The sequence below is a fragment of the Episyrphus balteatus genome, chromosome 4 (assembly GCF_945859705.1).
Source record: "Episyrphus balteatus chromosome 4, idEpiBalt1.1, whole genome shotgun sequence".
NCBI classification, from domain to species: domain Eukaryota; kingdom Metazoa; phylum Arthropoda; class Insecta; order Diptera; family Syrphidae; genus Episyrphus; species Episyrphus balteatus.
The window spans coordinates 73,906,397-73,922,421 of record NC_079137.1 but is presented as its reverse complement, the minus strand read 5'-3'; the positions used below and the strand labels follow the sequence as shown (position 1 = coordinate 73,922,421).

The 16,025-nt window shown below is 28.3% G+C and overlaps 1 protein-coding gene across 1 annotated transcript; it reads left to right on the top strand.

Annotated features, from left to right (window-relative positions):
• Positions 1-11,456: 11,456 nt before the first annotated feature.
• LOC129919930 (protein PFF0380w-like) lies at positions 11,457-13,061 on the top strand. The gene is made up of 2 exons (XM_056001039.1): positions 11,457-12,710; positions 12,796-13,061. Exon 1 carries the CDS (start codon positions 11,598-11,600, stop codon positions 12,660-12,662), a length of 1,065 nt encoding a protein of 354 aa, XP_055857014.1. The 5' UTR covers positions 11,457-11,597; the 3' UTR covers positions 12,663-12,710; positions 12,796-13,061.
• The last annotated feature ends 2,964 nt before the right edge of the window (positions 13,062-16,025 follow it).

Sequence of the window (16,025 nt, the reverse complement as noted above, 5' to 3'; positions counted from 1 at the left end):
GCCTTCTTTTTCAAATAGACCATTTATTTTATATGATCAGGTATTTATGAAATTCACTTATATTTCGTTATAAAATACTAAAATAAGAATTGTAACAACAAAAATTATAGTTCTGTTTTTTTTTTTTCACTTCATTTGGGAAAACACATTAATGAATTGCTCATCAAATTTTATACACTAGGTAGATGGCATAGACTTTTTTTTTTATTTTATTTATTTTTCTTTCTTTTCAATTCTTTTTGGCACAGCTATGTTTAGTTAAAATATAATGTTTAATAATAATAATCACCATTTCCTGCATTTTCAATCCTATTTCGTGTTGAATTACATCTTTTGAGCTCATCCATCGCTTGGCAATAATTCTTTATCACTTCTTCAAATTGGGATTTCGATTTTGGGCACAAATTTTTGTTGTTGTTGTTTGAGTGTGGTTTTGTTGTTTTTCTTTATATTTTTTTTTTTAATCCTCGTCGCCAGTGATCGTGGGTGCCGTGGTTGATTTAAACAATTTATTTATTAGCCTTTCTTAAAATGATATTTTATTATTTCAATTTGTAATAAATATTATAACTTCAACTTCTGACGATCAAAACACAACTCGTGTCAATAGGTATCTTAAAAGAGAAGCAAGCAGCAAGTTGTGGGCGAGAATGCATTGCAGCTAAAAGTGCTGCATTGCATTCTGCGAATTTAAAGATAGATAAGATTCTTATTAAAAGCATTCTTATGAGAAGCATAAGAATTAAGAATGCACAGTGGTACCGGTTTCTAAGAAGGGCGGCCATAGGGGATTATGGTTAGGATAGCAACAAAATTTACTTGAATATGTGTGAGGATATATTTTTTTAGCAATACAAAATGAATTAATTTAAAAACAATTGTTTTAAAAAAAAATCTTGTATATCTATTATATATATTAAAGTTTGGTTTTGTGCACGTTCGCTAACCGGCCACACCGACTGACTTAATTTCTTAATTTCTTTTTTAAATCAAAGAGCCATACGAGGAGAAGGTTTAAGGCAAAAAAAATTTAAGATTTTATAGGGTAAATAGGGGTAACACGACATTGAAAAAAGAGGCTATTTTCTAAACGGTAAGTCGTAAAGAGTTGACTTTTTTTTTAAATGGTAGACAAATTTATTCAATATTTAAAAAACTTATTGAAAAAATTCAAAAAAATTTCAAAACCAAGTTGTGAAGATTTTTTTGCAGTCATAGACCTTCGACAAAAGACTAATTAGAGGTACGCAAAATTTTGCACAGAAATTTGAGTTACACCATGAGAGAGAGTAGTCTTCTATTTTTTTGGAATTTTTAAAAGTCTGCAAAAAATCTCAAATTAATAGGAAATATAGGTTTTAATCATGCGCATGCATGAGTTTTTTGCATAGGCCACTTTTGCTAAAAGTTTAAAAGTTAACATTTAAAAACTCATTTTATGAACTTTTCAAGTTTTGATCCTCTTTTTACTTTGAAAATTAACTAATTACAGAGTCGAAAATTAGAAATAAATACAAGAAATGGGGGAACGAAGTCCGCCGGGTCAGCTAGTATTTAATAACAAAATGTAAAAAGAAGCCTTGAATCTAGATACCTACAAACAAATGATAAGTTATTTTTTAAAATTTATTTATTTGGTTTTTTTTTTTCAATTTCAGTCATAATTTTTATGTTACATTTCAGATTTAAAGCTTGCTTAATATCATATATTTTTATAAAAATATGTGCAAAAACCTAAGGAAAACATCAAAACTAAAAAAAAATTTTTTGAAAAAGTTTTAAATATGAGAAATATGGGTAAAATTGAAACAATGAGTGTGAAAGAGTCAGTCGTCGCCCGTCGCACTTATTCGCAGACAGATTCAATTGTTTAAGAAACTACACGTGCTAGAGAAAATTTATGTATATGAATCATGTATTTATATTGATGACAACATAGTTAAAAGTTTCGGTAAAGTGAGAAGAAAAAGAAAAGTATGGAATTTGAACCTGTCCTTTTCTAGTCTGTTTTTTATTGAAAATTTTAAATAAAATAGAATTGTAAACTCTTTAAATAAAGTACATACTTTCAACTTTAAGTTCCATAACAAAAAAAAAACTTTAAAAATAATTTTAACCGAAAAATACACTTAAAAGTTTAAGTTGATTCGGGACCAAAAATAAAGCATTGAAATCAGACTTTTTTCGACAACTTTTCATCTTTGATATGAAAAGTTCCGTTATTTTCTCAAAATGTCTGTTATGCTATCTTAAAGAATAGGCTTTTTATAACAAACATAACGAAAAATGACGTCATTATATTGACATCGATATTTCGGCCTATGGCCTACTACGGAACCACTGTGGAATGTGCTGACTCTATTTAAAGGGTCCGGATGTGACTATATCTAAAAAACGTGACGTGCTAGATCAATTCTGACTTCGGATTCGGAATCAGCATATTATTTAAAGGAGGATTTCCTTGCAGACCAGTGTTATCGTACAAAATATGAATCGCATTCGATAATTGTATCGTATGTGTGCACCAAAGTATCCGCTGTACCCATATCGCACGGTCGAATGCTGCTGATGGAAAATAAGAGGTATACAAAATACATAGTTGCAAATTTTCACTATAAAACATTGCAACATCCTTGAAGTTTAAAAAGCCATTGCGTGCTCCATTTTGGGCAGTTACCCAAGTTATCCATGTGATTTATGGTTAATGTCAAATTAAGTGTTTGACAGTGATTGACCTGTGGAAACGTTTACACTTTCACGGTCAGGTAGCCATCATGTTGACCATAATAATTAAACTTGCTCATGAAAATGTAATGCTTGACTAAGCACACTCTGTAAACTCATTTAGTACTCCCCATAGAACCATATTTTGCTCCTATAGGCAAAAGCTCAAAATATTGTCTGCAACCGAATGTATTCACTTAATAGGTAGTTACACATTCTTAATAATTCAGTCTAGTAACCGCAAGTTTAATTTATATTTTTTTGAAGGTAGTTCACTGAATTTGTATGAATCTTTTATATCGATTAAATTTAGGAAAATTTAAAAATCGAAAGCTTAAGGTGTAGTAAATTTTTATGCTGAAGTTTTGATCTGCAAAAACTGAACGATAACGATAACTTTATAATCTAAAAAAAAAAAACCATAAAAAAGGTCTATTTTGATAGCTTTAATAAATTGATTTCAAATGTGAGGAAACATTTTTTTTTCTTGCGATATAGAAATTATACTATAGCCACTATAGGGCAAGTTTAGGATTCCAAAATTAACGGAAGGTTGTTTTTCTCAAAAACGCAACGGTTCTAACGATTTTGATTTAAAAAAAAATTAAAGTGGCAAATAAGCTCGTACTTCCTAAATAAAAAAAAATAATTTCTTGGACCGCTTTTTTGAAGCCTGAAGACTTTCTCGAAAACGACACGATCGATTTCAAATAATTTTTTTTTTGTATAAAAACGTTTTAGTAATTTAAATATTAAAATTATGTAAGAAAATCAATTTTTTGAAAACGTTCCAATGAATTTTATTGAAATTTTGTTTTTGTGTATCGATTTATATTGTCCTTTTAACGACGTACCAAATATGTTTAGAAAAAAACAACTTTAGTTAAAAATATAATTTAATAAATATGTATAGATTTCTTGGAAAGACTAAATTTAGATTGCCACCAAAGTTTTTGGAAAAACAACAAAATTATGTCCAAATATTTGCGCAAGTGGATGCTTATTCAATTCACTTTAAAAAATTTATTTAATTTAATTTAGACCCGATTTTTCAATCTTTTATTAAACATTCAGTTAACTGTTCGACGAATAAAGTTATAAGGCTCAAGAAAAATCTATTCTACAGAATAACAAAAAAAAAAAAAATGTCAAATTCAAAAATATTCAAAATTAAACGTCATTTTTATATTATTATAATTATTTTTGTTTTCTTGTGTTCCCTTTTATTTATTAAACGCATTGGTCTTTAAATTTGTGAAAAAAAAGTATCTTTATAATTTATAATCTCAAAGAAATCCATTTTATCAATATTTTCTTCAAAACAGCTTTGTTTTGAAGTTTTATTCCTCTAATAAATGTTTTATTCCTAGAATAAGCTACATCTGACTGTTAAAAAATTGATTTGGATTTCTGAGAAAACGGCTACACTGGTCGGTTTTGAGTTTTGTTTACAGCATAAGTCCATGAGCACTAACTTTTCAGGAGCAACAAAAAACTGTTTTTTTTTATGTTAAAACTCCACAACACTTCAAATTTAGAGTATGCCGAGTTATAATCTAGCTAAAGACGCATTTAAAAACCTTAAAAATATTAGCTTTTTTTCAAGTCTTAGCGGGTTTTTAAGCCTTTAAAGTCGCTGGACTTATGTCGTTTCTGCTCAAAACGAATGTTTTTTGGTAAAACTTTTGTTTTTATTTAGCTATAGCTTTCGAACCCAGCTTTCGATTTTAATAAATAAAATAGTAGTAGATAGAGTAAATCTTTACCTTTTTATATATGTATAACTTAAAGGCTTGCGTGTCATGATGTTTGCCAAAATAATTTAAAACTGGTAAAATGTCATATAATTCAAGAGTTAAAAATGCTGCCACCGCGAGAAATCTGGCTATAACTTTTGAACCCTAAGTTCAATTTTAATGAATTTAATAGATATAGATAGAGTAATTCTTTACCTTTTTATAGATGTATAACAAAAGGGGGTGCGTGTCAAGATTGCTGCCAAAATAATTTAAAACTGGTAAAAAGTCATGTATTTAACAGTAAAAAAAGTTGTCACCGGGTGAAATCTTTCCATACATTTTAAACCCTTTCCTTTCAGTTTTCGTATTTTGGGGGGTCTGACATACTTAATTTTTTTCCAGAAGATGAATAAATGAGAAATTTCCAAAAAAAAAAAAAAAAATTTGGGAAAAATGGCCTTATGCTGTTTCTGAAATAACGATTCAATTTAGATTAACGGCACCTGTCGAAATAAAAAACAATTAGATTGTTGTATAATCATTTTCTGATCGTTCTAATAATCAAAATTGGTCATATTCATTCCAGACTCTACGATGTGACACTTAATTTTTAAACAAACTTAAAACGCATCTAACTTTTTAGTCCCATTCGATTAAATTGATTAAATTTAAAACTCAATCACTTGTATCAAAGTATTTTTTTCGACACACACAGTTAAATAAATGAAGAGATAAAACAATTTTATGTGTAATGAACTGTTGCATACTTTAATGCTAATTTAATTATTTGCTTATTCCTATCCATCATTTTCTACTTGCCAAGTAAATTTAATTTTTGAAATTTATTAAACCGTGAATTTAATAAAATACCATACGTCCTTTTATAAATATTTATTTGTATATATAAATATAGTCAAAGTTGCGTGATATCAAAAAATGTACAAGTAAATTATATGTAGGTTAATTTGAGTGAAATTCACTTTCGTCCCTGGGATATATAAATATATATAGTAATTATAATGCTTGACTTGGTACTTAAATGAATTTATCGATAAACTAACTGAAAAATTGCATCAACAACAGAATATTATCTTTCACCAGAACTCTACCCTTGCTGGCTGCCAGTTGCATTGAAAAAAAATGTAAATAATATTTTTCCATACAGAGATTTTCCAGGAAAAATCGTAAAATAAAAGCACATATTTTATCCTGAACAATCTGTGAATTTTATTTAATGAAGTTTGTTCCCTTTTTTTGACAAGGATCTTTTTAAATTTTATTTATAGCCTTTGGTTAAAAAAAAAAAATAAAATAATTAAATTCCACATCTGAGTCGTATGTAAATGCATTTGTATGTTCGTGCGGTTGTATTTAATAAGTTAATTTAATATTGTTATAAGGTATATAGCCAGTGGCAAAACAAGGTGCTTCTAAAAATACCTCATTTGTTAAATTATGATAATTAGTTTGGAATTTATGAGGAAACAGATGAACATACAAAATACAAAATAAAAATTCAATACAAAAAAGTGGTTGTCTGTAAAGTCGGTTTACGGATGATAATTTTACGTGATATGGATAACGTCATAAGAAAACAGGTTGTGTGACTTTTGTTAAAAACATGATCTTTTCTCTTTCAAAAAAATTATACAATTTAAAAGTATAATATTTCTTCTAAAGAATAAATCCATATTTAAATTTTTACAATGCGTAAAAAGTATAAAAATAATTTATTAAAAACAATAATTTTCATGAAAAAAAGCAAAAAAATCATATATTTTTTCTTCTTCACCATTAAATCAATTTTTTCATTAACAACCTATAGTAAATTTTATACCATTTAAAAGCTTATTATTTCAGCTCAGAATATTTATATCGGCCATGTCTGTGTGACATCTACAAAAAGAGCCAGAATTTTTTTTAACCCATTCAGTTTTTATCAAAAAAAGCAAAAATATCAATCTTTTTTATCTTATCATTCCATTAATTCCTTTTTTTCCGCAGACAATCATGTTAAAATTAATATCAAATGAAAGCTTATTATTTCACCTTTCATATGATGCTTCAATCATATTTCTCTGATGTTTACAAAAGAAGTTTGAATTTTTTAAAGCCAACCATGTTGAAATTTCAAACGGAAAATTGGATGATCATGGGCAACAGATCTCCACAGGTGATTTGAAGAATTTCTTAATTTTTTTAATTTAACATTGTGTAGCTTGTAGTAAATGTACCGTTATGTGTGATATATCAAATAAAAGGAAATATTATCAGTATGCTCAACAAAGTTAAATAAAAATTTGTATCTGCTCTAGATCAAAAGAAAGAACGTGTTGAAAAATAGGACTTTTTTTTACCGTTATCCCAAAATTGTTACTACAAAATGGATTGAAATATAGTCCTGTCAACAATCTATCTACAGTATAAAATTCATTCGTTAAACTGTTGAAGAATAAAAGATAAAAATAAAAAACGGTTAAAAATTGTCAAAAAACTTGGGTTTTTCCCGTTTTTTGCTCATGCATGCTCACAGTCATAGACTACATGTTCTATAAGTTTGACATTTTTTCAGCGCTACAAAAAATTTATAAAAATAAAAACCCACCCAAAAATAAACCAAAAAAAGTAGGTGTTTTTCGAAAATTCATATTTCGAAACGCAGAGACTTAAAAAAAAAAATTCGTTCATCGATTTTTAAGATGTTATCACGACAAAAATAGTATTTTTTTCGAACTTGTTGACACGTTTTTGGAGCTAGAAATGTTGCTACAATGAAATACTTTTCCACATTAATTTGTCTCAAAACTATATTCATTATTTATTAAACGCTTTAAATACTCCAGGACTCTCTTATCGTTTCAATTCTTGATGTCATTTTCGAATACAATTTCGAAATCATTTTTTTATGAATACTTAACTTGTTCAGTTAAACGCGTTTGAACCATGTACTAATAAAAAACAGATGCGGACACTGTGTTCATATTTTATATCCTTTTTTCTGCCTGAAGGTTTTAACAGTCCACAAAGACAAAAAAAAAATCCTGTCAGTGTACAGTGAAACCTTTTTTTTGTTTTGTTTATATTTTTAATTGGTATTTTGGTTGGAATGTTTATGTTTTAATGACAGGACTTATGGCATCGATTATAAAAAAATATATTTTTATGACATTTTGTTGGCAGATTATATAAATTATTATGAAGGTTATTGTACGTGCGATAAAATAATAATATTATGTCCCGTATGGCTCCTCAAGGCAAAATCAGAAAATAATAATAAATTGCATTCGGGTGGTATAATAGGTTTGTATTTATTTTTAGACATTGTGATTTGATGATGCCATCAGGCCAGATGCTGTCCTCACATTTTAACCACAAGATGTCAAAATATGTGCATGTGGCAATCAATATTAAATGACAAAATTGGTGGTGGTTATGATGGAATCGAAAATCTATGACATTTTAACAAATTGGCATTGAATTGAAATATTGTATTTGTTTTTGGTTTTGTTGTTCAAAATGGTTTACTATATATCATTTATTGTCTTAATCCTTTTTATTGATTGTGTTATAAAATCAGTTTTTGAATAGTGGAGTAACTAAAGCAAATTATTAGGCCTAACAGCTCTGATTTTGATGATCTTTTTTTTTCAAACGTCAGTAATTAAAAATACTTTAAAGTCTATAGGTTAAAAATTGCCGATGTTGCCGTATTGTTTTTTAAATGAAAATTAAATTTTTTTTTGAACAAAATCATTTTGTTTGCTTAAATTTCATAACGGGTTGGGGTCAAAATTCTGCCGGGATCAAAATTCTTTTATCAAAATTCTGCTTGCAAAATTCTGCTTTACAAAATTCTGCTTTCAAAATTCTGCTTTTCAAAATACTGCTTTTCATAATTCTGCTTTTCAAAATTCTGCAACAAATTAAAAAAGGGTTTGGAAAATGTTAAAAAGCGCCCGCTTTTTAACATTTTCCAAACCCTTTTTTAATTTATTGCAGAATTCTGTAAAATCATCTTTTTGAAAATTTGTCATTTTTTAAATGCGTATTAGGTAATTTTTGTTTTATGAATGAATAAATTTGAAAATTTTAAGAAAATGTTTAATATAAAACATTTCCGAAAATAATTAAAAATTTATTAATTTATCAAATAAAGATGAATGTTCAAAAATTTGAATAAGAAAAGGAATATTTTGTATCAAACAACATCGGTTCCAATTAGTTTACATATATTTTATTTGAAAGAAAGTCAGTATATGGAATTCAAAAAATATTTGCGACACTTAAATAAAAAAAATTAGGAAAGTACCAATGTTGAATTACATTAATGAGGTGTATTTTTCTTTAGCCAGTGCATATGCTATAAAAAAAAAAACAGAATTGGCAGAATTTTTTTGTTCAAATATAATACTGGCAGAGTTTTAAAAACCAGAATTTTGAAAAACAGAGTAGAAAAAAAGCAGAATTTTGAAAAAAAGAATTTTCGCTAAAAAGGCAGTATTTTGAAAAGCAGAATTTTGAAGCCAGAATTTTGACGCGATCCCTTTCATAACTTCATACTTTCAACACTAACGGCTATTGAATGAAGAAAAAAAAGAACTTTATATTTAAATGTTGAACTTAAAAAAAAAATAGTAATTTTTTTTTTCAAAACTTTTATTAAAAAAGTTCTTCGAAAATGAAATACTTTTTAATTTTTTTCATAAATTGTAATACATACTGACATTTTTTTTTATAATTTCAAAAATAAATGCATTTTATGTTACGAAAAAGTTTTAAAAGATCATGTTGAAATTTTTTCAATAATTTTTTTTTTTCGAAAATCTGAGTTTAATTAACATTTTTTTCAAAAACCCTTTCCTGAATTTACTTAATTTTAATTTTACAAATATGAATAAGCTTCTAGCTTTTTAAAAATGTATATTTTAATATTATAGGTGTTGCCGTTGTGTTCAAATATTTTTTTGAAGTCAATTTGTGAGAAAATTGCTTTTATCGCCTAAACGATGGAAGATTGTCCTTCGTTCCCATATTATTGTTTTCCTTTAATTGCCGAGACGTTTGGCATAGTCTAGCATTGCCTAGTCGTTTGGCATTAATAAAGGACCCCGCACATTTTGCATGGGAAGTGGCCCTCGGTGAAATTGTCTGAAATTTTAGTATGTTGTTCTCTTGAAGCTCTTGATCAAAAGTCGATATGGGCAGAGAGTAAAAAAATGGACAGTTTTTAAGATAACGGGTTTTTTCTATGCACTATCTCAAACCTTTTATAAACGATAGTAACTCTCTATATTGTGTTTTGCGTCATTTTTTAGTGGAGTTCATAGGTTTTTAGGGTCACTGAATCCAAATCCGAAGTCCATTTTGCCTCATCAGGTAAGGTTTTCAAGATAACCTCAAAAAATTTCACAGTCTAACTAGTTAAATAAGAAAGAAAAAATATTTGAATGTATTAAATTATTAAATTGAACTTATACAAAATTATACCATCTAATAGATTGAATAAATACCCCTGATGAAGTAAGGAAGCACTTACGAAACGTTGGGAAAATAATGGGATAAATTTGTTTTTATTCGCATTTTCTTTATGTGGACCAAAACAGCCTAACAACAGTGGAATAATTACATTAAAAAATTGGTCAAATTTAACAAATAATATTAATTCATCGGAAGGCCCGCCGAATTTACCATCTTTATATATATTCAATCAACAACAAATTTACAATGAAGAACTTCTTTCAACACATCAAATTCAAATACGACATTGAAACATGTATCACACTGAAGCATTATAGCAAAGAAAAACAAAAGCTTGCAAAACAAAAACAAAGATTAATTTACCTACTTACCTGCAGAGACTATGGATTAACACCTAAACATCTTACCAATACTACAATAAAGTTAAGTCAACTCTTCACTACGCAAAGAATATTAAATCAAGTAAGCAAAATAGAACAAAAACTTCACACTAAAATTCTAAATCTAGAAATAACACAAACTAATCTGACCATTAAGACAATAGAAAAGAACATAATCCACACAAACAATAAAATCAAATCTATACTCAATGAATATGAATACAAAACATTTACCACCAAACAAACATATTTATTCAATTCCATCACAGCAAAAACAAAATTAACACATTCATCAAAAATTGATAAACTTAAAGAAAAATTAGTTAACCAAATTGGTATAACGTTTAACGAAGAATGGTTTGTCAATTAAACAGATATAGAGTTTCCGAACGAAGTAAAGTGGTTACTTTCATTGGGAAACAAATTCGCTTTACCCATCACTTCAACAAATTTCTCACCGATCCATATTATAGCCGACATTGAACAAGCTATCCAATCAATAGAAGATGATTCAGAAAAAGATGTTTCTAGATCGAAAATTGCTAATAAAATATCAGACTATAAAAGAAGATTTAAGAATACACAAAAAGAAAGGTTCATTTTAAAAGTACACAAAACAACAACACAATTTCTAAACAATCATAAAAACACCATTATAGTTACAAAAGCCGACAAAGGAAACAAAACGGTTATAATGTACAAAAAAGATTATTTTGATAAAATGAACACACTACTTGAAGACAAAAATACATACAAAACAATAAGAGTTGATCCAACACAAAAATTACAAGCAACAAACAACACACTAGTAAATGAATTGTTCAAAAATGAATACATTGACCGTTTCCAAAAAAACAAATTACATTGTTCAGCATCTATTGCTCCAAGACTATACGGTCTCCCAAAAATTCATAAACCAGGTCTTCCACTTCGTCCAATATCATCCTCAATGAACGTACCTTGTTACAGTCTGTCCAAATACATCGGAACAGTTATAAGAAACATCGTATCAGAAAACTATAACATAAAAAATTCGTTCCAACTCCAAGAGAAATTAAAAGATATAACTTTAGATGATGATGATGTTATGGTATCTTTTTCTCTATTTACAAACATACCTACATATTTAGCCATAAAAAACATATTAAAAGAGTGGAACATAATAAAAGACCACACAAAAATACCGAAAACAAAATTCCTCAAACTTCTTGAATTTTGTCTAAGAGACAACAATTATTTTCAATTCGATGAAAAATTCTATTCCCAAACATACGGAATGCCGATGGGAAATCCGCTTTCTCCAACAGTAGCGGACATCATTCTTGACAATCTTCTCGATGACACCATTGAACATCTCAATAAAATAGGCATAAAAATAAAATTCATTGCAAAATATGTTGATGACATTTTTGCAATCATCAAATTAAAGGACATAGACACAATTCTCAACCAGCTTAATTCATATCATAACAAGATACAATTCACAATAGAAAACGAACACAACAATAGCCTTCCATATCTTGACTTATTAATACATCGAGAAAATAACCAAATAATATACAACTGGTATGCAAAAGAAACTGCATCAGGGCGAATGATTAATTTTCACTCAAATCAACCAACAAAACAAAAAATAAATACAGCGCAAAATTTTATCAACAAAGTCTTAGATCTGAGTGACAAGAGATTTGAAACAGACAATATAAGAAAAATAAAAACAATTCTAAAACTAAATGACTACCCAAACTACATTATCAATAACCTCTTTAAATCAAGAACAGAAAAATTAAAAACAAACCTAAACAATAACAACAACAATAATACAATAACAAAATCCAACAACAATACAAAAAAGTTTTTCTCGGTACCATATGTGCCCAAGCTCACTGACAACAGAAGCTTACATCAAATTATACAAAAAGAAAATATATCATTTGCACACAAATCAAATTTCACGCTCAAACCAATATTTACAAACACAAAATCAAAAATACAAAAACAACAACAACATAATGTAGTTTATGAAATTAAATGTAATGGAAAAAAGAATGAAAACTGTGATTTAGTATACATAGGACAAACTAAGAGAAATTTAGCAACGAGATTAGCGGAACACGAAGCTGATATAAGAAAACATAAAGAGACAACAGGGCTTTCACAGCACATAACAACAAGCGGACACACGGTGGACTTCAAAAATGTAACAATACTGGATAGAGAGCGCAAACTAAACACAAGATTAACTCTGGAGAGTCTTAGAATCCAACAACAAATAAAGAGAACAATGAACACAAAAGAAGACACCGATAGCATTAAACAAAGCTATGCTGTAGCAATTTAATTAAAGTACCTGATACCCAGCTGTGATATAAGTGTCATATTTGAATTTGTTAGTTTTATTTATTTATTTTTTGCTTGATTGTTCTTGCATTTATGTTTACATTTGTTTTTTTTTATGTTCAATTTTGTGTCAGTGCCGTCTCCGGGATTTTTGCAATAGGAGCAGAAGGGAAGCAAATTATACATTATGTTTTAGAATAGTTAAATAAGAAAGAAAAAAAAAATATTTGAATGTATTAAATTATTAAATTGAACTTATACAAAATTATACCATCTAATAGATTGAATAAATACCCCTGATGAAGTAAGGAAGCACTTACGAAACGTTGGGAAAATAATGGGATAAATTTGTTTTTATTCGCATTTTCTTTATGTGGACCAAAACAGCCTAACAACAGTGGAATAATTATCATTTTTTTTTTGTGTTTTTCAGGTTTGGTTGTCATTGTGGTGATAGAGGGGTGAAGGGGTTGGTTTTTCATTCAATGGTAGTGTAGGGACCCTGCGTCAACGAAGAATTGGATTTCCTCTTAGTCATTGATAGTTATCAGGGCTTTATAAAGCAAATCTTTAATTATGAGGTATCGAAAATCAAGATATGAGACGTTCAAAATAATTACACTGGGCAACAAGATTTTTGTTACAGACACCAAGATATATTTTTCTATATGTTTTTTGTGTGCTGAGCTCGAATCCGAAGTTAAAAAATATCACATCACGTTTTTGAGAAAGTGCATCTCTGCTAAACCTTTCGGCCACCCAGTGTATATTGTAGGTACCTCCAATTTTTGCAAATTAATTTAACGTTGTCAAGAAAATTGAGAGTTGTTGGTCACAGGATTTGCTCCTTCCTGTGTTGTCGCATGACATATCGTGCCACAAAAAGAAAAATCAACAACATCCAGAACGCAGTCTTTAATTTCCCGCTTCAGCTGTTGGTGTCTTGTTCGGTTTCACCTTCGCTAAAGACAATACCCCCAAAGATATTGTAAATTCTCTTCTTGAGAGGATGACAGGGTTTTAAGGCTGTTCACCTATTTTTCCCGAATTGAATTTCAGCTGGTCAGATTTTACTGTCTCTTCGAAAAAACACCCTTTCACCTAAATTTTTTGTATGAAAACTCTTTATTCTCTTTATTCAATGTTTTTACCAAATTTCATTAGGGTGACCCATAATTTTTGTTTTCACTCAAAAAAAAACACCCTTTAAACCATGATATTTTTATAGACACTTTAGATTCTTGTTTCCAATCTTTAAAGTAACATAATTGCTGAATTTCAATAGGGTACCACTAATATTACTCTAGTATTACACACTTTTTCAACTATACCCATATTAACACCTAAATAAAACACATGAAAAAAATTTTTAGTTTTACTTAAAAACTTTTTTTTTTATAAATTTCGTAATGGTAACTTTTATACCATTGATTTTATCGGACTAATCGCGGATTTTTCCTATTTCCCAAAAAAAAAAAACACCCTTTAACCTAAAATATTTGTATAGACTGTTTGGGTTCTTGGTTTCTGTTATAAATGAAACATTTTTACCAATTTTCATTGGTGTAACAATTTTTTCTCAGTTTTTGTGGTACTAATTCTGAATTTCATCATTTCTTGAAAAAAAACACCCTTTAACTCAAGATAATTTTGTACACTTTATAAATTCTTATACCAACCAAAACTTTTTCACCCAAAAAATTAATAAAATATAAGTCAGCTGTTATGATACCTTTCTCACACACATAACTCAACCCATAAAAAAAAACACCCGAATTTCATCAGTGTAGCATGTTTTTCACATGGGTTTCGGTTATACCCTTGTTTTTAATCGGCAATAACTTTTCTTAGAGCAATCGTATTGACTTTATTTTTATGTCATTAGATTCAGCATCAAAAAAATACCTTGAAAACATGTGTCATATGATAATATTTCACAAACAATTTTGTTCACTCTGCTGTCCGCGAAAAAACACCCTTACACCCAACTTTTTTTTTTTTATAGACTTTTTTATCCTTGGTTCTTATCCCAAAAGCAAACTTTTTGCCAAGTTTCATGAGTGTAACAATTTTTTATTTTTTAAATGCCTTTTTTTCCTGTATAGGTACTAACTTTCTAATGAAAGCTTTAGAATATCTGTGAGATACCAAAATTGTTTTTTTTTTTCGGTATGTATATAGGGTATACATCAAATAATATGCATAAAAGTGTAGTTCTTTTGACTTACTTTTGAAACTTAAAAAAAAACAATATTTCTTGTAAAATTTAAAAACACGTTCAGAAATATCTATACTGAAATATTGTATCTTATCGAATATCCATTATGTTTTTTTCTCAGCCGCCAAAACCATCTTTTGGTTTTCAATGCGAAACACAACAACATTACTCCCTCCGCGACAAAATGTTTTCGCGTTGAAAATCAACTTAAGTTGTAAGTTAACTTTATCTTTAAAAGAGTTGAAGTATGCAACCCTTAAAGGCATCTTCTTTAAGTTTCCTGGAATTCATCGTATTCTGTATCAAATTCCCCTAAACGGTAAATATTCTTTTCAGTCAAACGACGTGTGCTTACGTTAGGAATTGAATATTGAATCATATGTACCAGGAAATTGAATTAAAAACATGCTAACATATGAGTACGTATAAGTAGTTCCTTTTATGCTTTTTTTTCTACGAACTTCAAAACCATCAACATTCAATAATAATAATAGGAAACCCCATTTTAAATTGAAAGCTTTTTTTTTTAACTTGAAATAAGATTTTTTTTTTATTGTTGTTTTTGTTATTTGAGTGTTTTATTAAAGCCCTAGGTGAGAAAATATAATTTTTCATTTCAGGTAAACTGTCAATTTTTGTAACCTTAGGGGGAAAAAATGTATAAAGAAACCATTATAAGTGACAATGTAGCATTTTGTTTTTAAAAAAGATGAATAGAAAAAAAAAAAACTGTTGGTTGGTTTTGAAAATGCATTAGCGTTAAACTGATTGACAATGACATTTATTATAAGTGACACTGTATAAACGTTGCAGTTCCTCTCTCTCTCTAGGGTTCGAACAGATAAGAGACAGATAATGATAAATTGATTTTTTTTATGATAAAAGCTGTTATTCAATTAATGAAATAAAAATGAAGGGTGCATGGGTTTTTTGTTTTAAAGAAAACTGTAATTCTTTTTATGAACTGGGGAATCTGGAATGTGAATTATTTTTTTTTTTTTTAAAGTGCAATAGAAGTTGAAAAATTAAAATAACGATGTCATTCTTCAATAATATTTTTTCAGTTAAGAGCAAGAAAATAAAAACTTAAAGCACTTACTAACTTTTCAACCCTAAAAAAACTTTTTACTTTATTTTCTTTTTTTT

Excerpts from the sequence above, each read along its gene's own strand:
- LOC129919930 (XM_056001039.1), top strand. The coding sequence starts at position 11,598 with ATGCCGATGGGAAATCCGCTTTCTCCAACAGTAGCGGACATCATTCTT.